Source organism: Coenobita brevimanus, chromosome 75 (assembly GCF_032717465.1).
Source record: "Coenobita brevimanus isolate Jiangsu-jjx chromosome 75, ASM3271746v2, whole genome shotgun sequence".
NCBI lineage: Eukaryota > Metazoa > Arthropoda > Malacostraca > Decapoda > Coenobitidae > Coenobita > Coenobita brevimanus.
The window spans coordinates 14,858,408-14,883,748 of NC_137028.1; the positions used below are offsets into that span (position 1 = coordinate 14,858,408).

A 25,341-nucleotide genomic window follows, 5' to 3' on the forward strand; every position below is an offset into this window, starting at 1 on the left:
TGTAAAATGTTCTTAAGCTTTATAAATTAAACTGAGTTAAAGTAAAACAACTTGAATCACAGCCGTTGTTATAGGGGAAGTGAGCTGACATTAGTTGTATTTTTTTCATACATTACACTGTCAAGCACTGAGGCAGAGCAGGCATTTTCACACACACCGCACTATGCGCAGTAAAATGCTCTATATAATGGCAATTTTGTCATTCTAACTTCTGTTTAAGAAAAATACAGGCAATATACTGTAATTGAAATATAAAATAGCATCCTTAACCCTACTACAGTACTACAGAATATGGCCATATCACAAAATATACTATATGCAATACAGCTATGTCTCAGTCCAGCGGCCTAGAGTGATCATGTCACAGTTGGCGAAACATGCATTGTGCCATAACCCCTTGAATCCCAGCGACCTCCTTCTTAGTTTATCCTTTCTGCTACCAGACAGTTTTATTCATTTTAGGAAAAGACTCTCAAACTGAGAGTGTTTCATCCCTCCAGTTCAAAAAGTCTATCCTAAGTTGAATATGATCATTTGGAGATGGCAAAAATAAAATGAAAAAATGTGTACCCAGGCACAGTGGGTTAACCCTTCCAACCCAGATACAGAGTATAATTTTTGTTTCATTGTTCTTGCTGCCAGATTTTTTTTATTCAGTTTCTGATAGACTTATTGAACTGGAGGAGTGAGATAGTCTTCATTAACTCCTGCAATGTGAGAGAAATTCCTAAGCTAAACAGAAGCATTTGTAAGGTGTAAGAATTGGGTTGAAGGGGTTAATGCACCACCCCATATTCAACTACAGTATGCAAATAAATCTCCGGTTTGAACAAGACATCATTGAGTGCATTTCAGCTCTATACTGTATGTAATTAGATGTCTATTTATTGTCCATAGCATACTGAGTATATTGTAGTAGTAGTAGCAGCATCATGCTGTTCAAACCACAGCAAACATTAAACAATTGTACTTCATGTTTCTCTACAGTGTTACTTATGTTCTGCTTACTTATTTCTTACTTATATTTATTTCATATGTTATTTAGGACTGATTAACATGCATTGCAACAACACTCTGTCACTATAACTTTTATGTTATAAACTATAGTACTTGAAATGTTCCTGAGGAGCAATAATAGATTCTGTTTCAGTACATTTAAAAACAAAGTCCATAATTAGACATAGCCATAAACTTACTGGTTGTGTCATGAATGTGGAAGGAAAAAAATAATATTCATTGCATACCGATTGACTTAAAATAGGAGAACCCCATCCCATAGGCTACCCTGACCTAAACAAACCAAAGAATGCTTTAAATTGTTGTTTAAAGCAGAGTTTATAAGTAATGAGCATACTAAAATCATTCATTCATGTTGGGTGCACAGGCATATGCAGTAATTTTCTGTCATTCCACTAAATATTCTGTAAGGTACTCCAGAACATAGTAAAAGTTCATTTACAAGGCATAAAAGCATATAACAGCATCTTAAAAATATTATGAATTTGATCCATACAGTACGGTACTCAACAGGAATATCATTGGAATGTTAAGTTGCCCCAAGACAGAAGCTTCACTTTGTTCACTACTGTACAAGCCTTACTAAGAACTGCACTTGAGCCTGACCATCAGAAGCCCATTGGAACTTGAAAGCTTGCACTGTCTGAGCATCATCTTGTTTAAGTGAAAATTTTCACAGATTGTGGAAGCAACAGCACAACACAGACTAGTTAAGTAACCCTGTTCACCTTCTGCAGCCAATCCCTGATCATTCTCTATGTTTAAAAGTTGCATACTTTATTCTCCTTTCATAAGGCAGTAGTCATTGGTGTATAAATCAGAATCTGAAGATAAGCTTTGCTTATAAATTACTTAGAGAATTGAATATATCACACAAACGCACCGAAAGCTAATATGTTTGTGTTTAAAATATTATAATGTATCTACTTAGGCGACACAAAAATTATTACTTTCAGCGACATTAAGAGACCAGCATTTTTCACTGATGTCATGGAACATAGATTTCATTGTGCTAAATACAGTGAAAAATACTAATAAATGTCATACAGAGATCTAACTTTCCCTAACAGAAAAATTAGTTCAAGCACAAAAGTATCTTTTTCATGTATAAAAGAAAATATGAAAATGTATCAGTTATAGGCATTAAACTCGGTTTATGTCACCAAAGATAAAAACTATGGAGAGTTAACAGGGACTGTAAGGAGACACCAGGATGCTGTTAGTAACTTAACAAAGTAACAGGTAAACACAGCCACACCAAAATCTGACACATTCTATTACGATCTGTTTCTCAATGTGGCACTCCGGGTATACCCCTTACGCTTCTGACACAACAAAGACCAGAGTTTCCTCCTAGATATAAAGTTCTTCAGCAAGGGAATGGAAGGTAGGAAGCACTTTCCTCATCTCATGTCCAAGTGCCTCCAACACTCACTTAACACTGAGAATGGGCTAAAAGTTGGCAGCTTCTTTTCTTACGGGGTCCTAAATGTGATGGTGTAACATAATGACACAAGCTTCCATTTTTTTTTTTTTTTTTTTTTTTTTTTTTTTTTTTTTAACAGAAGTAAATAATCACATAATCTGTATCCAGAGTTCAGATTGGATAAGTGTCCTTAAGTAAACAGAAAGTTGTAAAACTATGGAAATATTTTCCTTTGAAAATATTTTCAGATTCAGAATTCTGCAGGTGATTGATATCAGAAGGTATATTAGATATTAGCACCAGAGATTCATTGAATAACATGTTTTCATGACATGATAGTTTCTGATGACTTAATGCTGCTCATCATTGCACTTTTACGGAATGATCCAGGATATAATAATCACATCACCAGCATAAGTAATACCGGAGAATTGACATTTCTTGCAATACAAGCAGTCACTTCTATTACAGGAGAGTTTTATCTAGTCATACTCCATACAGACATTTATTTTTCATCACACTTATTAACATATTTCCTTTTCTTTCATATACATAAGAAGTTCTAGAGTATTTCCCCTCTAAATACTGAATTTGTGCTAAGAATCATTGTCCAGTCACATATATTTGCTCATATACAGTGCATAGAGTACAGTATGGCATACATTTGTATATTTTAACTATATAAATATATTATGATAATAGACATTTATAGTTGCTGCACCTTCATACCACACACACACTCACACTAACACACATTAGTGCTACCACAAATCACAGTTAAAAGTTTCAGTATAATCATTGCTGAATTCCCCTCAGAGTTAGTTTTGGCTTAATTGTAGCTAATTTCCCCTCAGTCATTTTCATTCTCAGTGGAAGTCATAGATAACAACATGGAGGGGGTCTTGAGCTTTGGCTAGACACTCGCGTGCAACCTGGAGAATGGTGGTGAGGCGACGATCTAGTGCCTCAAGGTGGGCTTCTGTTAGGATTGGGGCCACAGGATCAACACTCATAGATTGTCGCATGGCCCCACTCAGACGCTGTGGACTTCCGTGAAACCTGGTGGTCATACAAAGTACAGAATTCTGTTAATGTCATGTAAAGTAAAACCTGGTCATTCAAGACACATTCCAGCTATGTAGACATTGGGCTACATGTACAGTAGCTGTGGATATATATATATTATGCATCATAGCATCAAGTTTGCATTAACATGGGTGAGCAGTTCTGCTAGTCAGAGGAAACTGATCCTCAAATTTTGTCACAGGAGGAGTAATAATTATACAGTACAGTAATAAGGCTGAATTCAATGCTTACTGGTATCAGCTACACAAGGGCTGTTATCACAGGCATTGTCACATTACTAAGTCACATTATGCATCTATTAAATATACAATCGTCGTCTCTTGTGTCAGGTCAAGGTATGAACAGACATGGGGCTGACTATGCCCAAAGGCCTCATGACCAGAGCTGGAATTGAATGCAGGACCTTATGGTTTCAGGCTGAGTATGCTTCCAATTACACCACCTCCATCCCTGGGAGTCAGTAGGAGTAACCTGCCACCATCATCCATGAAATGGTACCAGTATGTGCATGTACAGGTAATACACTTATTTTTGTTTTAAAAAGATAGTGTCACAGTGGCTGTCATCATTTGTTGAGGTCTCTGAATATCTTATAAATGGAAGCTTACCATCATCTTCATAGAATGTGATATTGTTACAGTATTAAACCTTGTAGTTTTGATTAAGTTTTCAAGGGCCTCTAGAAGTGGAGGGGTTAATGAAGACTATATCGAACCCTCTCAGTTTGGATAGTGTCCTAAGCTGTGTAAAATAATCCAGAGATATTCCTTACATCTCTCCTTCTCCCCCCCCCCTTTTTTTTATTTTTTACCTCCTTAACCAGCCATCATAACAGTAATAGCTAAATATATCCTTTGGATGAAGGGGATAATATTCTAATTTTGCATTATATTTATGGGCAGTCTCCATATTCTTAAGAATTCCTAGCTTAGTGTAATACTTGAGCTCTTGTTTGTACAGTACTCTGGTAATGTTATGTTTCTTGTAATTTTATCTGTAACAGTACAGTTTAACACTTTGTTCCCCTGATTACGTTTACCATTGATTTTATTTTTCACAGCTACTGTTTTTAGCCCTACATTGACTACTCAGTCCAGACATTTAAAGCAAAACTGACCGGTTGCCTTCCGTAGTTTCGTTATGTGAGCAGTAACCCAAACTAGCTCTCCTATGTTTAATTAAACCATTTATAGTTCCCTGTATGTAAATAAACCAAAAATGTTACCTGAGAAGTGTGGAAAGAGTGGAGTGCCTAATGAGACAGCACTGGTAGATGGGTGCCAGTATGGACAACTCGTCGTGGTGAGCCTTCCCAAAGCCTCGGCCATGGTCAAGGTGCAGTGGGGCAGAGTTGTTGCCAAACATCTGGAACATTATACACTTTGTATAATAAAGCCTCCAACCCTGAATCATATTTGGTGTTTTGTGGCGAGATACTCTTTAATAAGTGTGAATGGAACCCTGAGATCTGTTTGTTAGTAACTCACTGAATGTAACAGGAAGATATAAGAATCCCAGTTTCCAGCTGATTACAGTCCATCATCAGTTTATTTCCTCAGTCAGGAGTGTAAAGACCCCAGGCTAAGTTACTCAGTCCAGATATTTGAGGCAAAAATGACCAGTCACTGGCTTCAGAGTCGCATTGTGTGTGCAATTAATCTTGCTTGTGCTGACTAACACCCATGAAGGCCATGTCTGGATGGATCACATTAACTTTGTAAACCATTAGTCATCCATATGTTGGTTGTACCATTATTGTTATCCTGACTTTCTGTCCTTACCATAGGACAGGGTGAGGTAGGATCCAGAAAAAAAAGGAAAAAGCATTGAAGATGAAAAACTATAAATAGCATGCCCAGTATGGACACTGTTACTCACCAGTGAAGCTCTCGGAATCCTAGCTCACACATCTCAGTCCTAAACATCTGCATTCTTATTTTTTTCCTTTATAGATTCAGTTCTTATTACTTTACCTGCCAGACAGTCACCCCACTTCAGCCTTGACCTACCTTAAAAGTCTCATAGTGGTGGCGATCCATGTTGCCCATGAGGAAGTCGAGCACAGCCATGTCCATTATGTCTAAGAGGCGGCGACCTTCATTATACGGGTGCACTTCCTTCACCAGTTCACAGTAATCATCATCTGAGGATGGAGACCATGTGAGGGCATTTTGTACAATGATGATGAGTGATTTGGGGTGACTATAGACTTTGTTCTTGAATCCAAGATTTAATAGGGGACTGCAGGATGAAATTCTACTTTACTCTGTAATAGAATGCACATCTCTTTTGCTCTGTTTTCCCTTGCCACCCACTTCATCCAATGCAGGGGAGTAATGCCTTCATGCGATAGTAATGATATAACCAATCGGCTCTACTGGCAGATATATATATGTCCCCCAACTCCTTCACTATCACCCAAAAGAAGGATGATGGATTCCAGAACCAATTTGCCCTACTGTTGGATATGTAAATACCCCCCAACTCCTTCGCTATCACCCAAAAGAAATATGACTGATTGCAGAAGGGCAGCTTCAGCTTGTAGTTCACTGGGTTCATGTCCAGTTGAACATGGGGTGAAGACAACATCGTCAAAAACAAAAAGTACACAATAATAACACCAGCAGCACCACTTCACTTCGTCTATTTGTCATTGAATCCTTCCCAGCACACCCTCTTTACTCAGTGCCTTGTGCCTGTACAGTGTATCTTATTCTTGGTATTTTCAAGCATTTTCTTTTCCGTTAAGGAGAGACTGTTTGAACCTCTTTACCACTAGGAGACTTTTTACTAGCAGCAAGAAAAAAAAAAAAAATATGACATCATTTGTGTCTTGTTGATGTTGTGGCCCCAGGTTCCTGTGAAATGTGAACCCAGTAGACTGCTGGTTTTGGCTGTCCTTCTCTGGCACCCCACCATCCTCCTTTGGGGATAAGGAAACAGTTAAGGAGCATCTGTATAACCAGACAGTATAACCACATGGTTATATCTGTGCCATCATAAGGAGGTGCCCCTTTTCATCACTGACATCCTCAGTTTGAAGGGGCTATGCAAAGGATTTCTTCCCTTCAGTCTGGTGATGAATTTTCTGTTTTATTCTGGCTATCTCCAAACATATTTATTCAGACAGAAGTCATCTTTAAACTTCCACTGAGCTATGAAGTAAGCTGCCAAAAATGATAATCCAAGTCAGTTTAAGATGAAGTAACTAGAGAAACAGGAATAGAAAGAATGAGATGGAATAATGTGTCTTCTGGCTGGAAGAGGTTAAATATCCTGCCAAACTCACCAACTTCCCACTGTGCTTTGCGCCTCTTGTGGTAGCTGCGCCTCCATGGATGCCGCCATACCTTGCGCGGTGCTGCCTCCTTGCCAGGAAGGAAAATGGCAAAGGAACCTTCAAGCATGTCGGGGTTACCACAGATGGCATGGGCAGTGTCACAGTAGTAGCTGAAATGGGAGGAGGGGTTAGGATATGCAGAACTGTTTGTGTGTGAGAAAAAATACAGGTACTGTGTTTTTAAATGATATAGTTAATATCATGTGTGTGTATGTATATGAACAATGTAGTTTGTGTTTGGAATTTCTTCCTCCAGTTTGCAGACTCATCATGATTCTTCTGGTCATGGGTCTTAAAAGCATGGAATTGCCAACAGATTTTCATATGTGATAGCTTGAAATATGCATTAAATAGTTCTTTGATTATTTTACAGTTAGTGAATGAACTGTCTTTTGTGTAACCCCTGTACTGTACATCAAAATCTGTTGGGGAATTTGTGATTGTTTTGATGTCCCATGCTACATTACTTCTGTAGTATACTGGTACTGTATATCCATAATCATTAAGAACTGGTCCTCAATACATATAACAAATTTGACTGGAAGTGGCCCCAGAAGTTAGGACACAACATTGTATTTCACCCTGTACTATATTCTGTATATTCTTATTATAAAACAAATGCAATGCAAGTTTTACCAGACACAGTAGGCCTCAGAACACCTGAAACTCAAAATTCTTTAACTATCTATGCACAGACTGAACTTCAGACGCTGAACTACAGACAGACTGAACTGCTTGCAGCTTTTCACACATACTTTACACCTTTGAATGTGTATCTCAGCCAGCATTGGATTTTGTAAGTAATGCCTTATGTATGCATTCTTCTTAGTCATGAAATCAGTCGTCCCTCCTTTTTTTTATTTGGACGGGGGGGAGGAGGGAAGTTAGGGAAGAGAGACACCTGCAAAGAGCAAAAGTACACACAATGAAAACCTTCAGTGAGGGCCACCACAGCTGTAGTGATAGCCTCAGGACCCTGTTGTAGTGTCCTCCAGACATTAGAATCTACTTGTTTAAAGTGCATTTTCAGATGATGTATCAACAGTCTTTGTTAAATAATCAAAAAATACTTGAACTAGTGTATTTTATGATGGTTTGCTCATCTATGAATAACCAAAACTGGCAGAGTTGAAACCACCAAAAAATGAGGGATGACTGTACCACTAGCAGTATAATACTGTATATATATATATATATATATATATATATATATATATATATATATATATATATATATATATATGTTGTGTAGATATGAATTTTGTGTATTGATGTGTGAAGGGTACTACATATTACTTATTGTGATATGTCACCCATGACTGTTTGTTACTGTAATTAGTACTGGAGACTGACAAACACAGGGACATATAATTTTAATGTAGTTTAGTGTTAGGAAACAGGAACTTATATATTTTTTTATCTTGTTTGGGATTTTTCTTTATGTTAATTAGGCTCATAATACTGTACTAGGTATATATCACTTCTGGTCCACCCCAACACACTAGACTCCAGATAACGAAGGCAGGCTTGGAGCTGTAGGCTGAATTCAGTTGAGAAGGAAAACAGGACTTGCAGTTCAAGGGAAACTAATGGGTAAACACTTTAACCAAACCTAATTATCACTGCCTAACCTGACCCCACGTAGGACAGTGGTGCTCTCTTCTACATTATTACATGAAAGAATCAGCAAGTACTGTAGTAAAAATCAGAGGGAAATATTCAAACTCACTTCCTCTTCAGAGGTTCAGATACAGTGTTACTGAGTTACTCACCTACACTTGCCATGGAAGCACAGGTTATTGTCAGGTGATATGAAGAATGTCTTGAGCAGGTCACCTTGAGCCAGGGCATACAGCTCTCTGGTTATGTTCACATTTCGACCTACGATGGGTACTGCTCGACGGAAACCTAATAATCTGTTTTGGGGGAAAAGTTAATATGTATTCCCAGTTCTGCTAATATTTAACCCCTTCAACCTGAGTACATCATTTTTGTTTGCTTCTAGCTGTGCTAGATAACTTTACTCAGCTTTGGAGGGCCTCCTGGTAGATAAGGGTTTCAGTGAAGATTGATTTAATCCCCCCAGATTTATAAAGCCTCCGCAAAGCTGAGTGAAATATATTGAGATACAGAGAATAAAATAAAAAGATGTACACGGTCTGAAAGAGTTATGGAATATGTATCATTCAAGTCTTTCAGTTGCTTTAAAGAACATTGCTATTCTATATGCTTATGTTCTTGTCATAGCATTGTCATGGCATTAATATACCTGTAGCAGAGTTTTGTGCTCCTATACAATTAGATGTCAATTCCTTGGCACCACATCTTAATGAAGGGTGGCCTTGACAAATGAACCTTCAGGAATTTCTGTTCCATCACAATAACAGTCCCTCTTCCCATGATACACCACCCCTTCTCACATACTTATGCAGCTTATCTTTCCCCATTCTCTGTCTCCCTCTCTTCCTACTCCCATTCATCTCACTCATATACCCACTGCTTTCACAAACGTGGCTGAACATTCTCTCTTAATGTATTGCTTTATCCTTTATTGCCTCATCAACAGCATAGGGGCCTAGAGCTAGGCAAAGTCCGGACATTTTAAGGCAAGAGTGACCAGTCACTTGTTTCTGAATGGTATTATGTAAGTAGTGAACACCAACCATCCCTGAGATATAAACCCCCCTGGGCATCATCCAATGGGAGCACCTTAAATCGCTATAAATTTGTTGGCCATATGGTTACCACCCAACATACTAAATTGTTTAGGAAGGGTGTCATTATTTCACTAAAAACATGTGCCTTTAAAAGATATTAAGGAAGTATTAAAAATGTTGGATTATTAGTAAAATATGGTACAATTTCTATTAATTTGTTGCAAAATTTGAATAAAAATCTTTAGATCTAGCTGTTGAACTACTAGAACGGCAGCCGATCTTTTCTCTGACATGCTTTTGGTGATATGAGACTTTTGTATCCCCTCTTTTGTAGTGATTTATTGTGCATGTTACTCCTTAATATTCCTGTAGTGTTATTTACTTCTCATTTGATCAAGAGAATGAGGAATAAATAACATACAAGAGAATAATAAGGAGTGACATGCACTAACTCAAAGGGAAACAGCCATTCTGTACTGGATTATGAGGTCTGGCTTTTTTTTTTTTTTTTTAATGCAAGGAAGAAGGAACCAAAGGCCAGGAGCCTGCAAACCATTCCTTCCAAGAAAAAAAAAAACAATATGAAAGAGAGCCAAATTGAAGATCCGTTCATTTCGACATGCCTGGACGCACTGCGTTTGAAAGACTGAAGATCATAGGAAGTAGGAAATGCAGACAGAGGGTGACAGTTCCAGAGTTGACCTGTTGCATAAATGAAGGACTGGGAGTGACGGTTTTAACCCTTGCATTAGAGAGTTGGACAGAGAAGGGTTGAGAGTTTGTTGCTAGATGGGTGCTTTGTCCTCGTCATAGAGGTGGAGGGATGCAAGCAGACAGTTCAGAGAAGTGACCATTGAAGTAGCAATAGAAAAGAGATCAAGATGCAACAGTGCGGCAAAGAGACGGAGGTTGAAGGCAGCCAGTAAGAGGAGGAGAGTTGATGAGGCAAAAAGCCTTCGACTCCACCCTGTAGAGAAGAGCTGTATGTGGGGAACCTCCCCACACATGAGAGCTGTACTCTACACAGGGGCGAATAAAACCCATGTATAAAGTCAACAACTGTGCAGGGGTAAAGAAGGCATGGAGTTGGCTTAGCATACCTAATCTCTTGGAAGCAGATTTTACAAGAGATGTAATATTATGATCTTTCCAAGATAAGTCCCGAGAGAATGAAACTTCAGGTATGTTTAAGGAAGATGCAGGATTAAGCTGGATATTATTTAACATTAGTGGGTACTCCTGTGGAAGATTTTGTTGGGTTGATATGTGTAAGAACTGAGTCTTTAATGCATTAAAAACAAGATTATTTTTACCCCAGTCAGAGATACGAGCCAAGTCAGACATATGGGACACCATAGCCTCATCCATTATTTGTTGAAGTAACTGCTGAGAAGGCGTTGCGAGTACTAAATGGAAAGGTGAAGGATGGAAATCATCTGCGTATGAGTGGACAGGGTTAGATGTACCGCTTAGAAGGTCATTGATGAATAAAAAGAAGAGAGTCGGTGATAGGACAGAGCCATGAGGAACGCCACTATTGACAGAACCAGGAGAAGAATGATGGCTCTCTACAACAGCAGCTATAGAATGACCAGAAAGGAAGCTATAGATGAAGGCACTGATAGAAGGATAGAAACCGTAAGAGGGCAGTTTAGAAATTAAAGATTTATGCCAGACTAGATCGAAAGCCTTTGAGATGTCAGGTGCAATGGCAAAGCTTTTGCCAAAGTCCCGAAAGGAGGGTGACCAGGAATCTGAAAGGTAGATGAGAAGATCACCAGTGGAGCATCACTGACAGAACCAATACTGACGATCAGAAAGAAGGTTATGATAGGAAAGATGCTTTAAAATTTTTGTTAAGAATAGACTCGAAACTTTTGAGAGACAGGATGTTAAAGCAATTGAACGATAGTTAGAGGGTTGGGAATTATCACCCTTCTGTGGGACTGGCAGAATGAGAGCAAACTTCCAGCAAGAAGGAAAGGTACAAGTGGATAGACAAAGGCGAAAGAGTGTACCTAGGCAGGGTGTAAGCACAGAAGCACAGTTCTTGAGGACAACAGGAGGGACCCCATCAGGCCTATATGCCTTGTTAGTATTGAGGCTAGTGATGACAAAAAATACATCGGCTGAAGAAATTTTAATGTTAGCCATGAGGAAGTCGGAGGGGGAAAGTGATGGAGGAACAGCACCGGAATCATCTAAGGTGGATTTCGAGGAGAAAATCTTAGTGAAGAGATCTGCTTTATCTGTAGAAGAAACAGCTACAGCGCCATCAGAGTAGAAAAGAGGAGGGAAGGATGATGAGGTACAGTTGTTAGAAAGGTTTTTGGCAAGGTGCCAGAAGGAGGGGGAAGAGTTTGAGTTGGAGAGTTGAGAGCATTTAGTACAGATGAAATTATTTTTAGTAGAGTGAAGAACAGACTTAACATGTTTCTGTGCAGAAACATAGAAAAGATGTGATTCTGGATTGGGCTGGCTCTGGTACCTTTTATAGGTCCTCTCCTTGTTGTGGACAGCATTAGAACAAGCATGATTAAACCAAGGCTTTCTTGCATTAGTCAAAGGATATGAGAAGGGAATGTATGCTTCCATGCCCAAGAGAAGCACCTCCGTAATGTGCAAGGCACACTTAGACAGCCCCCAGCATGGAAGCAATAATCATTCCAGGGAAAATCAAAGAAGTATTGTCTAAGGGCCTCCCAATCAGGAGCTCCAAAATGCCACAACTGACATTTCTTTGGAGGGTCCACAGGCCGTACTGGAGCAGTAGGACAGGTTAAGGTAAAAAGGTTGTGATCGGAGGAGTCCAACGAAGAGAAAAGATTAACAATGTAAGCAGAAGGCTTAGTTGTAAGGAAGAGGTCAGATATGTTGGAGCTTTCTCCAAGGCGGTCCGGGATACGGGTAGGGTGCTGTACAAGCTGCACTAGGTCATTAAGAATAGAAAAGATGTAGGCTTTTTAACCAGGTGGATCATTGAAAGGAGAGGAGAGCCATAGGTGGTGGTGATCATTGAAATCTCATAGCATGGAGATTTCAGGGAAAGGAGAAATGGATAGAATGTGTTCCAGGTACAGGTAGGATAGTCGACGAATTTTCATAGTCAGTAGGATTAGGGGATAAGCAAATAGCACAGATATATTTAGTCAGAGAATGAGAGGAAAGCCAAAGCCAAGGAGTAGAAAATTCAGAAGAATCAAGTTCTGGAACACAAGAGCAAGATAAGTCGTTGCATACATATACACAACAGCCACCTTTGGCTTTGAAATGAGTATAGAGAAAGTAATAGGATACAGGATAGAGTTTGCTATCATTTGTCTCAGACAGCTGAGTCCCAGTTAAGAAGAGAAGGTGAGGTTTAGAGGAGGAGAGGTGGTGCACAACAGAGGGAAAGTTAGATGAAAGGACGCGAATGTTTCAGAAATGAAGTGAGTCAGACAGTGGTTCCAGGCAGCTCATTGAGTCATCACTGGGAGAGGGGCGGATGGTGGGGGCATTTATGGTACCCCCCCCCTGGGGACTCTGAGGCTTGATTATTAGACTTCATTTCTCATTTTTAATTTTGAAAAGGAAGTGTAGTGTGCAATGTGCATGTAGTTTGGTGTTGATAATTAGAGAAACTTGTATTGGAGAGCATGCTCGCCTACTCTCTGTGGTACCGAAACACTGAACAAGTCCAACAAAGGGGGTGGTCAGGAACTAGTCCTGAAGGCTGATGAAACAGGAGCTCCAGCTCTCCCTGTCATCAGCTTTCCATCCAGCTTGGGAGCACTGCCCTGCTTGACTGGTGCTACTAGGTAGATAGATAGATAGATGTTATCTGTATCTTTTTACTATCAACATAGTTTACATTAGTGACATAAACGAGGATATTAAAGTGTAACACTTAATGAGTGTTAAAAAAATATCCAGGGCAGATAAGAAGAGGATCAAAAGTCCATTACTTATCGGTCGAGATAGAAGGCTTCACATCTTCCTCAGTGATTTATTTTGCATGTTACAGCTTATTATTTTCTTGTATGTTATTTCTGTCTTGATAGTATTAACATAGTTTGCTTTAGTGACATACAAGAGGGTATTACAGTGTAACAGAGAAAATGAATTTCACATCAGCAAGTGTTACAAAATGATCCTAGCCAATGCGAGTACAACTAAAATCCAATGCTTACCGATCAAGATGGAAGGCTGCGATCTCTGCATTATGTCGCTCGAAGTCAGTGAAGTAAAAGTGATTCTTAAGTGTCTCCTGCTCGCGGGGGAACCTGTAGGAGGAAGCCAGCATGAAACCACAAATGTAAATCTACAGATATTTACATAAAAGATTAAATAAATGCTGTGCATATTTTCACAATTTACTGTCAGAACTTTGAGCCTTTCCTGGGTTATTCAGTGACTGTCCTAGAATACAAAAACACCTCATCATCCAGGTTACCACACTTACCATACCTCTTAGAGGAGCCACCCTAGGTACTCATTTTTACCTATCATCCACAAAGGGTGGATGAACACCTGAGGTGTCTGACACCAGGTGCCTACACCAGAACTCAGACACATGCTAACAAGCCAGCATGCCTTAATGGAAGCAGATTCAAATCCTGGCTGGGTAGGGAACAGTTTAACCCCTAAAGTACTAATAGGATCGATCGATCCTTTCTCCAGAATTTCGCTTAATGCCTAATAGGATCGATAGGGGAGACTTTGCAAAAAACTGCAGACGGAGGCTTTGGCCCGATTTTGACAAATCAGTGCAAACCAATGAGAACTAAGTCCTGAGTAGGAAAGGGGGAGGACACGGGCCCCTACCCATGGTGGGGGGGGTGATTCCCCCCATCGTCCTCTCGCCACCTACCCCTACCCCAAACCTTTTGTTCCCTCTCCCCCTCCCTCGCTTGTGACTGGACTCACAGCTTCTCCTACCAACTCTATAAAGCTGATTTTTCCATGCCACACTCCCCCCACCAACCTCCCTCCACCTCCCTGCCCCATTCGCCCCCCTCCACCCCTTCATACTCCCTCCACCTCCAGCTACTTTCTTGCTGTGGCTACGTGGTAAACATTTGACATATGAGAATGACATATACATTTTCTGGTGTGTAAAATCAAAATCTTTCATTCTATAATACCAAAATTAATGTAGGTGCATTTTTTTTCTCTCTCTCTCTCCCTATATGCAAGGGTATCCAGTGTCAGTTTTTGACGATCTTTGACAGGTTATAGCTCTGTGGTCTAGAATGCTCTGGTTTGCGGCATAAGGTGTGTAAATTCAAGCTTTAAACCTTGGGCATAACACTTTTTACTTCTGTAAGAGTCGAAAAATCGGCTCCATATACAAATTTCCACGCCGGTATGGTCGAAAGAATCCAGACCTTAAGGGGTAAAAGGATTAAAATTTTGTTAAACATCACTGATCTACCACGAAACCCGCTGACATGACGAAAAAACACCCTTGGTGATACAGTACTCCAGTCTTGTATGATACAGCACTAGCATGTTTTCAGTATGGATTATGGGGTTTAGTGCCAAAGTGGTGGCATTTGGAGGTCCATGTTATGGAAGAGGATTACTGGGCATCAGGAAATGGCCTGTTAGAGCCTGTGCCTAGAATCAGATGCAAGAAAAAAAGCAGCATCAACCACTCAGCTGTTGTACAGGGACAAGAGGAAAATCTCTTCATCTTATCTTTTTAACAATCTTTTCCACTTCCATGGGGAGGAAGGGATCCAGAAATAAACAGGAAAGTAGAGAAGTTGGAGACATAAGGAGAGAAAGGTAGTAAAGGTAAAAATGGGGGCAGATGCTATGAGGTGCATAATTGCACTGATCTCCAACATAGACCTTTGAGTCTGTGCCAGGTTTTCACCCAGTCTCCTGGGATTCAAGGTCACTTCATCGTCTAAGTTACTGCAGTTACCTGCCTAAGGTGGTAGCATAGGTACTCATTTTACCTACCAACCCACAAAGGGTGGATGGACATCTGAATTAAGTGACACCAAATCCCTGGCACTTTTGGGCAGATAGCATTGTGGTTGGAAGACTTGGCCATCACAATGGTATCAACAGAGGACCCAGTAGAAATAGGCCATACATCCATTCACGCATCATTCAAGCCATCGATATTCATTGCTTCACCTCACAGGCCAAGACGCAAGTAGAACATGGTTTGTTAATGTCGAACTGATAACAGGACCTTATGGTGAAAAAAGGCAGAAACACAAGAAGAGGAAAACTACAGTGGATGGATGGAATGTGCTAACAGTAAATGTATCAAGATAGAAAAATGTAGGGAGAGGCCCTTGTTTTTGCTGTGGATTGATGTGGGCAGATAAAGTGTAATTAAGTGACAAGAAATCGTACCATAACAGATGCTACCTGCCGTATGTCCGATGGTAGTAACTCTTGCAAGTTACCTGTGTATCTGAACGAATCTGTGACAAACCTCCCACATACGTGGCATCTTGAGTCGCAAATTTATGTAGCTATGATTGGTTGGTGATAAGAAAAGCTGCCTTACATCTCGACAGCTGTTCATCGTGGTATGGGTGAGGTCCAGTTCTGGCGCCGGGCATTATTGGCAAGTTAAAGCTGAATTAGAAACCCGTTCCACAAGAGGTATGGTTACAAAGCCATCCATACTGTACATCACCCACCACAGCCATAATGCCACAGTCCCTTCCCCTTCATCACCACAATGAATCACCACCACCTCCGGGACCACCTTCCCTCCAATGCAGACTCCCCTCTTTCTCTCCCCCCACCACTACCCCCTTTTCCCTTACTCTTCCTTTGCCAGTGCCCCCCCACCCCATTCCCTTCCCACCCTCACCACCACAGCGCCACAATCCCTTCCTCTCCGTCACTACAATGAATCACCACCACTGTTTCCCCCCCCCTCCCCCGCCCCGTCCCTCCCAACCCCCTTCACCCCCTTCCCTGCAAACACCACTTTCTCGCTTCCCTACCATCACCCCCTCCTAGCTCCTCTAACCCTCTTCCAGCACCAGTCCACAACTCGCCCTGCCCCCTCTCCCCTCCTCTGCCAACACCTGCCTTGCCACCTTCACCCTTCCCCTCACTCCTCTGCCACCCTCACCTCATTATCCCCTCATCCCCAACCTGTGCCACCCTCACCCTTCCCTACCTCCTTAGCCTGCCACCCAAACCCTTTCACCCTCTACCTTGCCACAGCCTTATCCCCTTCCCCTGCCACATCCTCACCCCCTTACCCCCTACCCCTGCCACATCCTCACCCCCTTACCCCCTACCCCTTGCCACATCTTAACCCCCTTATCCCCTACCCCTGCCACATCTTAACCTCCTTACCCCCTACCCCTTCCACATCCTCACTCCCCTTACCCTCTTACCCCCTACCCCTGTCACATCCTCATCCCCTGCCCCCCTACCCCAGCCATATCCTCTCCCCCCTTATCCCCTACCCCTGCCACATCCTCACCCCCTTACCCCCTACCCCTGCCACATCCTAACCCCCTTACCCCCTATCCCTGCCACATCCTCACCCCCCTTACCCCCTACCCCTGCCACATCCTCACCCCCTTACCCCCTACCCCTGCCACATCCTCACCCCCTACGCCCCTGCCAGCACCACTAAAATTCGCCATAGGAAAGGCCCCCTGTGTTTGGCTCGTCTCCAGGAACGCGCTTTATATTGCTTTTTGTGATTTCTCCCTCGATGGAAGCCAGAGACGTAGGGAAGGAGGGTAGTTGTATGGGGAGAAAGGAAGGAAGGGGAAGGGGAAGAAGGAAGGAAGGAGAGGAGGAGGGAAAGAAGCGGAAAAGGAGGAGGGAATGCAGGGGAGAAGGAGGAGGGAAAGAAGGGTAGGGGAGTGAGAAGGTAGAGAAGTTGTAAGGGGAAGGGGATGGAAGGAAGAAAAGTAGAGGTGATGAGGGAGGAAGGGATGGAGGAAAACAGCCGGGAGTGAGAAAAGGAGGAGGGAGGGTGGGAGCGAAAAAAGAGAGGCTAGGGGAAGAGGAGAGAAGAAAGTTGTATGGGGAAAATGAGGGTAGGATGGGGAGAAAAGGGGAAGAGAAAGGGAACTGGGAACGCAGGGGAGGAGAAAGGAATGAGAAATGAGGAGGTGAGAGAAGATATAAGGAAAGACAGAAGGAAAGGAGAAAAATAGGGGAGACAAGGGAGGAAGGGAGGGAGGAAATCGTTAGAAGAAAGAAGAAGGGGAGGACGGCGCGTAGGAGGGAAAATTGGGGAGGTGAGGGGTGAGGAGGGAGGGAAAATGTATGGGGAATATGAGGGAGGGAACGGGAGAAGAGGGAAGACAAGGGTAAGGAGGGGAGAGGAAGAAGAAAAGTAGGGGATATGGGAAGAAAGACAATGTCTGGGGAGGAAAGATGGAAGGAAAGTAGAGATGAAGAAGGAGGAAGGAACATTGTTGGTTGGGAGAGAGAGAGAAGAAACGTAGGCGGAGACGGAGAGAAGGAGGGATAGTAGGAAGGAGGAGAGAGCGATGAGTCGGAGTGAGAGAGGAGTTAGGGAGACATCAGTAGGGGCGGAGCAGAAATAACATGACAGGAAAGGGAAAATGTGAGTAGGAAAGGAGGTAAAGGGGAGATGGAGGAGGGGAGCAGGGCGAGAGGGAGGGAGGTATCTGGAGGGGAGCCGGCTGAAGGGAGAGAAAGGAGGAAAGGAGAGGAGATATGGAGAGGAAAATTATAGGTAAAAGGATGAAGGAGGGAGGGATGCTGCGTGGTGTAAAAGAAACGAGTGATCCGGAGGAGGAGGAGGAGGAGGAGGAGGAGGAGAGAGAGAGAGAGCATTTTTATTCCAGAAATTACGGTGTTACGAGGAGTGCAGATTGAGAATGACATTAAAATTATGAATGAAGAGATGGACAGAGAGACTGATACGTAGATGGAGATTGAATGTGACTGTGTGTGTGTGTGTGTGTGTGTGTGTGTGTGTGTGTGTGTGTGGAGAGAGAGAGAGAGAGAGAGAGAAGTTAATTGAATGAATAAGAGAACGAGGACGGTGGATTTGCCAATGAACTTGTTACAAATTCTATTCTAAAGATTACATTGGTATTAGGCGAAAAATGTGTTTTAGGTCATAAGAGAAAAGGTGACAAGGAGAAAATTAGAAGAGAGTGAAGCCATAATTAACAGTAATTTAGCACACACACACACACACACACACACACACACACACACACACACACACACTCACCTCATGGGCTTGAAGAGTGCATGGCCACCGTCTGCAAACTCAATAATAAGCTTAAGTTGTGTTCCGCCTTCCTTTTGGGCTGGAAAGAAGAAGAAGAAAATAAGCGCGCGATACTCTCATTTCTCACCAGCCTAGAAATAACAAGAACTAGAAATAAAAGGGAGAAAGTGAGCATTTGATAGCTGTTATTTTACATGCTGATCTACTAGGAACAAGTGCTAAAAATAAACAGCCTTAAGTAAACATGTGACATACAGACTTCCTGGTAATACGCACAGTAAATAAATAAGGAAGTACAGAAAGGAAGAAAGAAAATGGGAGAAAAAGACAAGCACATCACGGGGTACTTATATATATCATCTGGTCTATGAATAAAACATATAAAGCATGCACGCTACACTCTTATACCATTTGGCCAGCGATAAAAACCATAAATAATGTGATTACGCGATATTCCCTCGGGCCTGAAGAGCAAGAATAGAATATGAAGTAGTACTCGACACTGACATACCTCCTGGAAATAAAAGAAAGAAAAAAGTAAGCACGCGACAGTCTCATCTATATACCGATACCTTAGGGCCTGAAAAGAAGAGGATAATATAAAAGTAGCGTGCGAAACTCTGACAACAGTAGAGTATGCACGCAACACTCTCATAAGCCTAGAACATACCCACATTTTCTGCCAACAACCTTTCACAACATGACATTCTACATGGGATGAATAAAATCGTCTGGAGGCAGCAAATATACGGTAAGTAAAAGTATCAGCCAGAGAGTGTCCTTATAAATGGTCCACATACAATCACTCATCATTCAGGTATCTCCTCTACACACAGTCACTTCATACAATCTCTGCACATAGTCTCTGCATACAGGCCTGCAATAACCTTGTCTCTACATACTTCAGTCTCTGTATCACACATCTCTGCATGCGTGACTACGTATCATCGTCTCTACAAAGTATCTCCATATCCTGCATCTTTGCCGTTGACCTCCAGTCTTTTAAACGCAGTGTGTCCAGGTACCTCGAAATGAACGGATCTTGAATTTGGCTCTTTGTTATTTTTTTTTTTCTTAGAGAGGACAGTCTTGCGGACTTATTGCCTTATATTCTTTCTTCCCTACGTTAAAAAAAAAGAAAAAAAGCTTGCAGTATCCTCATCTTTGCACACACTCTCCATATCCTGCTTCTCTCCATACAGTCTCTACAGCACACGGTCACTCAACATTCAGAGTTTGATATCTTCGCCTTCACTATCTACAAAATTAATCAGCTGTAAATGTAGCTGACTAATGAATTAATAATGTTATCTTGCTTATCAGTTACATTATCGAACTCTCCTTGGCCTGTTATTTCCCCTGCATTATCACTCATCATCGTCGTCGTTGTCAGTATCATCATCATCATCATCATTATCACCACCACCACCACCACCACCACCACCACCATCATGCAATTAATCAGGCGCATATTTACCTGCGTAATTTAAAAGAAAATGTTATCCACCCTATCGGTTATCTAATCTACTGTACTTGACCTTTCTCTTCCTCTTTGCACCTACCGCGAGAAAATCCAATATGGCTTAAGTAAATCTGTCGGATTATCCCTTGTGAGTAGATGCTTATTAACGTAGGCCGTTTTTTTTTTTTTCCTTAATTGTAGTATTATTGATTGATTGATTGATTGATTCGTATTGCCACTTCACGATTTTATTCATGAGTTTTTACCACTTGCGATCTCGTAAGCTGGACAGACTACACTATTTTAACTCTAGATTGGCCTAACAGTGCCATCTGTCCATCTTTAGTGCTCAGTTATAACAAGAGATTAACAATAAAATCATCTTTTCATCCTCAGTGTTCGGTTATAAAAATAGATTAACAATACAATATTTTGTAAATCCTGAAGAAGTGCTGTGGAAAAGATGTAGAGCCTAGTATTGTTTCTTCCTTCTTTGACCCACGTGAAATAAGCTGCAAAAGGATGGAAATCTGGGCCAGGTTAGAGTAAAAAGGGTATAGTAACAACGATAGACTTCAATAAGATATCATCACACTCATGGTCATCTGCAGTGTATATGTAAACGGCATGGGGGATTTTAAGTATATAATTTGATGAACTGTTTATACCGCTATACCAACAAACCGACCACACGTAACTCCACAGCCTCATCCTAACTCGCCAACAAGGTAGGAGGTCTGAGCACGAATCCCATCATCCTCTTGTTAGTCTTGCTGATGGAACTAACTTGGCCTAACTGTGGTGTGACGGATGCTGGCTCTCAGTGTATACGTGTTGCGGACTAGGGTTAGTGATGGGTCTTGGGGAAATTCGTGGGTAAGTGCGTTATTCTCTCTCTCTCTCTCTCTCTCTCTCTCTCTCTCTCTCTCTCTCTCCGGCTCTGAGCTGGATTTTGGCACTAGGTTTTTCTCCTCCTCCTCCTCCTCCTCCTCCTCTCTCTCTCTCTCTCTCTCTCTCTCTCTCTCTCTCTCTCTCTCTCTCTCTCAATCTATCTATCTATCTATCTATCTCACCTGGCAGAGAATTAAATCCTTTGGCAGCCTATTTTCAGCAGCTCCTTGGCAGAAAAAAAATAACTTCTTCATGACGAGCATCACACTCTAGTGTTAATCTCTTGCTCCATCCCAACACTGAAGACGGAGAAATGTCACTTTTACGCCTAGTTTAAGTGAACAGAGTATAGCTTAACAGCTTCCCAGTACCACCTTAACCCTGGACGACAGGACTTCCTTCGGTTTGAAACCCTTTGTATAGTCCGCTCCACTTCTAAGTACCACAGGGGTTGGTGTGTTTAAGGTCTAATGTGGCACCAGTGTATTTGTGTACCTTTCACGTCTGTGTCTTGAAACAATCCCGATATATACGGAAATAGTGCTGAAACGGAATGCTTGGGTGTTTATCATATTTTTCCTGTGTGTGTGTGTGTGTGTGTGTGTGTGTGTGTGTGTGTTTTAAGGAATATTGCAGTGCAGTGTTTGGTGCTGTGTCACTTTTCGCCTTTTTATTGGTGTTGAAATTCAGTGTTTGTAAAGCAGTGTTAGTTTTCTCTTTCTTTTTTATTTTTATTTTCTTTGTTTAGTATTTCTTCAGTCCAGTGTTTGGTATTTGTGTCATATTTATTGGTGTTGCGATGCGAATTTTCTCCCTCCTCCCTGTTTTTGCGTGTGGTGTTGAAATAGCTTGTGTTGGTTTACGGAATGTGATTGGGAAAGGTGTATGGCATGTTTGGAAAGCCGCAGCGCACACCTGCCTCTTTGCATCACACCTATTGCTTAACATTTCGTAATTGCAGGTCTTTTTTTTCATGTGAGGGAACTGGGCCACTCTCGCAACTTGAAGCAATTTGAATACTAAGTCGTGGTTATATGAAATTCGATGGTCCTTTGTTATGCGGTAGGAATGAGTCTCCTTGGTTACCAGTCAAATTTTTCCCTACGGTCTTACTATACTTGACCATCCACTAATGTGAAAGGAGTTTACGGATCTACGTCAGGCTAGAACAGACGATTTATACCATTTCATTCCAACGAGTCCATTTTATTCCATATTCTTGTTGCCACCTGATGATTTTTTTTCACCTGTTTCTTTTCACCTTATTCCATTAACCCCTTCCATCCGACGACGTGTTCTTAAGCTTACGCCTTGCTATTTCCAGATGACTGTATTCAGCGTAGGAAAGACTTCTGATACTTAAAGGGTTATTGAAGGCTATATCTTAACTTCCCGCGTTCGGAGTCTGTTCCTGAGCTGCCTTAGATCGTTTGATGTTAGCCAGGACTAAATTATAAAGGATGATGATGATGATGATGTGATGATAAAGATGATGAAGTTAATGGTTATCTACTGTACAGTTCCACTTCACAGAACAAATGATGACGGTGAAAATGATGACGACGACGATGATAATGATGATAATGATAAAGATGATGAAGTTAATGATCATCTACTGTACACTTCCACCTCACAGAACAAATGATGACGATGATGATGATGATGATGATGGTGATGATGATGAAAATGATGATGCTGATAACGATAATTTACACTTCCATCCCACAGAACGACGATGACGGCGACGACGATAAGGATGATGATGATGGTGACAGTGCTGACGATGATGATGATGATGATGATGATGATGATGATGATGGTGATGATGACGATGATGATGACGATGAAAATGATGATGCCAATAATAATGATCTACAATGTCATCCCACAGATCGACGATGACGGCGACGACGATAAGGATGATGATGATGGTGACAGTGCTGACGATGATGAAGATAATGATGGTGACAGTGGTAACGATGGTGATAGTGATGGTGATGATGATGGTGATGGTGATGATGATAGTGATGGTGATGATGAAAAACAGAGAACCAACTCAGCACTTACTAATATGCGATATGGGCATGACTGAGACGTGTCGGAGGAGCCTGTTCACGGTGGGTTCATCGGCGGAGTACAGCTGGTCCCTTGAGATGCTCAGGTGGAAGTTGTCCCACATGGTCGCGTTTTCTCTGTTGGAGGAGACGAGGGAAGGAATTTAAGTCACATGCATCATAAAGGTAAGTGAATTTTACTGTATTCTTAGTGAGGTATTATTCATTCATAGTGTCGTGTATTTTATTGTTAGTGTCGTATTCTTCATTCGTAGTGTATTATCAAGAGGGCGAGGGCAAGCTCCCATATATATATATATATATATATACATATATTTTTTTTTCAATAGTTTCTGAAGCTTATGATAATGATGGATTACGTCTTACCTTTCAGTATCGTTGTTAACTACACTTTATAATGTGGGGTGAACGGTGATCACAATAATTAAAAGCTGCAGGTGTTCCATAATTGACCGTCAACAAAGGAGGTGGGGGGACGTAATTACACCTCGGTATTCTCAGTATTACAAGTTTGTTTTTATTGTTATCTTAGGCTTTCCATCACTCGTCTTACGTATTTTTTTTCCGTGTCTGTTACTTTAATAAGGTGTAGTTTGGAAACTAATTCGTCAAGGAAGTGTTGGAAAGCCTCCTTAGCCTACAGGAAAAAGGTTCATTTCCTGCCCCACAAAGCTTAGTGCAGTTTAGTGTCCAATACTTTAACCTCGTCGACGAGTATAGGTATTTTGTTCCCAGTGTATAAATTGTTTTGTGCATGTTAGTCCCGTATGCCTTGCAGCTTGAAAGATAATATATGTGTTTGTTGTGTGTGATCAGTTTTATTATCTGATACAATTGGTTGTTATTATTATTATTATTATTGTTATTATTATTATTATTATTATTATTATTTTTACTAATGCCGCGCGATTTAATTCGGCTTCGGATTGACTCCATTCGCCTCAGGGGGTTAAAACATTTCTCCTGTTAAGATATTTTAAGGTGACAATTAGTGTGTTCCTGCTGCCTCTAGGTGATGCTAGTTTGAGTAGTTTCCTTGGTTTTGAAGAGTTAAGTTGCTGAGAGAGAGAGAGAGAGAGAGAGAGAGAGAGACGTATGTTTGTAGAAATGTATGTGTGTGTGTGTGTGTGTGTGTGTGTGTGCGTGTGTGTGTGGACCAGTGTGTCTGCCTGTGTATATATCATGGTGAGTGCACACACCTTAATTGTCCCAGTATCAGGTAGGCAACATCATACTGTCCACCTATGTCACGTCCTTAGTGTTTGGTCTCTGTGTCCTGTGTAGTATGTGTCTTGTGTGTATCCTCTGTGTATCCCGGGAGGTGTATCTCTATTCTCTTTGTATTGTATCTGTGCATGGTAGGTTTGCATTGTTTTTTCCTCTACCCTTGTCTTACACACAGACTCTCTCCTTCCTCACCTCCGCGTATTTTCCACCTTTTCCTCTCCTCTTGACACAACGTCTCTTTCCTTCTACTCCCCCACAAAATTCCCCCTCATCGTCCCCCACACACACATCACCCCATGACCCACACAAACTCTTCCCCTCTCACATAAACTCTTTCTTCCCTTTACCCCACACAGAACACCCTCCCACACCCTCACATACACAGACCCGTTATCTCCTCCCACACAGACATCATCCTCCCCCCCCCCACACACACACACACTCATTCTCTACCCCCCACGCACAACTCTTTCTGCTCCCCCAAACAAACATTTCTCCCCACACACTATTCCGCCTTCCCCACTCCCACACCCTCCCCCACACTTCCCTGGACGACCTGTAATCCTTTCTGATGTAACCTATATGACAGGCGAACACGACCAGAGAGTAGTTTCCTATCCATTCCTATCCACTGTAAGCCATTTTTTTGTAACCCCTTTCTCCAGCACGACAAAACTTTCACCTAACCTTTACACAGTGGGAAAAGTTGGACATATCACCAGTTTCCCCCTCACCACCAATATCATCTTCGTTTAGGTCATTCCCTCTTAGGACGCTATATTGTATTCTTGGTGCTGGAGAGAAACCTTCACGTGGTGGCACTGATATGACTGGACGGCAGAGCTGCCCGGTTGCACAAGGTCCCTCAGTTCACATTTCAGATCAACCTGGGGCCCCAACTGTATTTTTGCGATACGGATTTTACTCTGACTTTGGCTAATATTTTCATCTCCACATCTTTAAT

The 25,341-nt window shown here is 41.6% G+C and overlaps 1 protein-coding gene across 1 annotated transcript in view; it reads right to left on the bottom strand.

Annotated features, from left to right (window-relative positions):
• Positions 1-1,191: 1,191 nt before the first annotated feature.
• LOC145408071 (extracellular serine/threonine protein CG31145-like) overlaps positions 1,192-25,341 on the bottom strand; it is a 221,090-nt gene continuing 196,940 nt past the window's right edge. Inside the window, exons 2-9 of the mRNA XM_080278880.1 lie at positions 23,143-23,267; positions 18,723-18,801; positions 13,699-13,791; positions 8,642-8,785; positions 6,819-6,979; positions 5,539-5,672; positions 4,755-4,894; positions 1,192-3,502 (exon numbers count right to left, since the gene is read on the bottom strand). Coding sequence (XP_080135006.1) covers positions 3,310-3,502; positions 4,755-4,894; positions 5,539-5,672; positions 6,819-6,979; positions 8,642-8,785; positions 13,699-13,791; positions 18,723-18,801; positions 23,143-23,267 — 1,069 coding nt within the window. The 3' untranslated portion in view covers positions 1,192-3,309. The remainder of the gene's footprint in view (positions 3,503-4,754; positions 4,895-5,538; positions 5,673-6,818; positions 6,980-8,641; positions 8,786-13,698; positions 13,792-18,722; positions 18,802-23,142; positions 23,268-25,341) is intronic.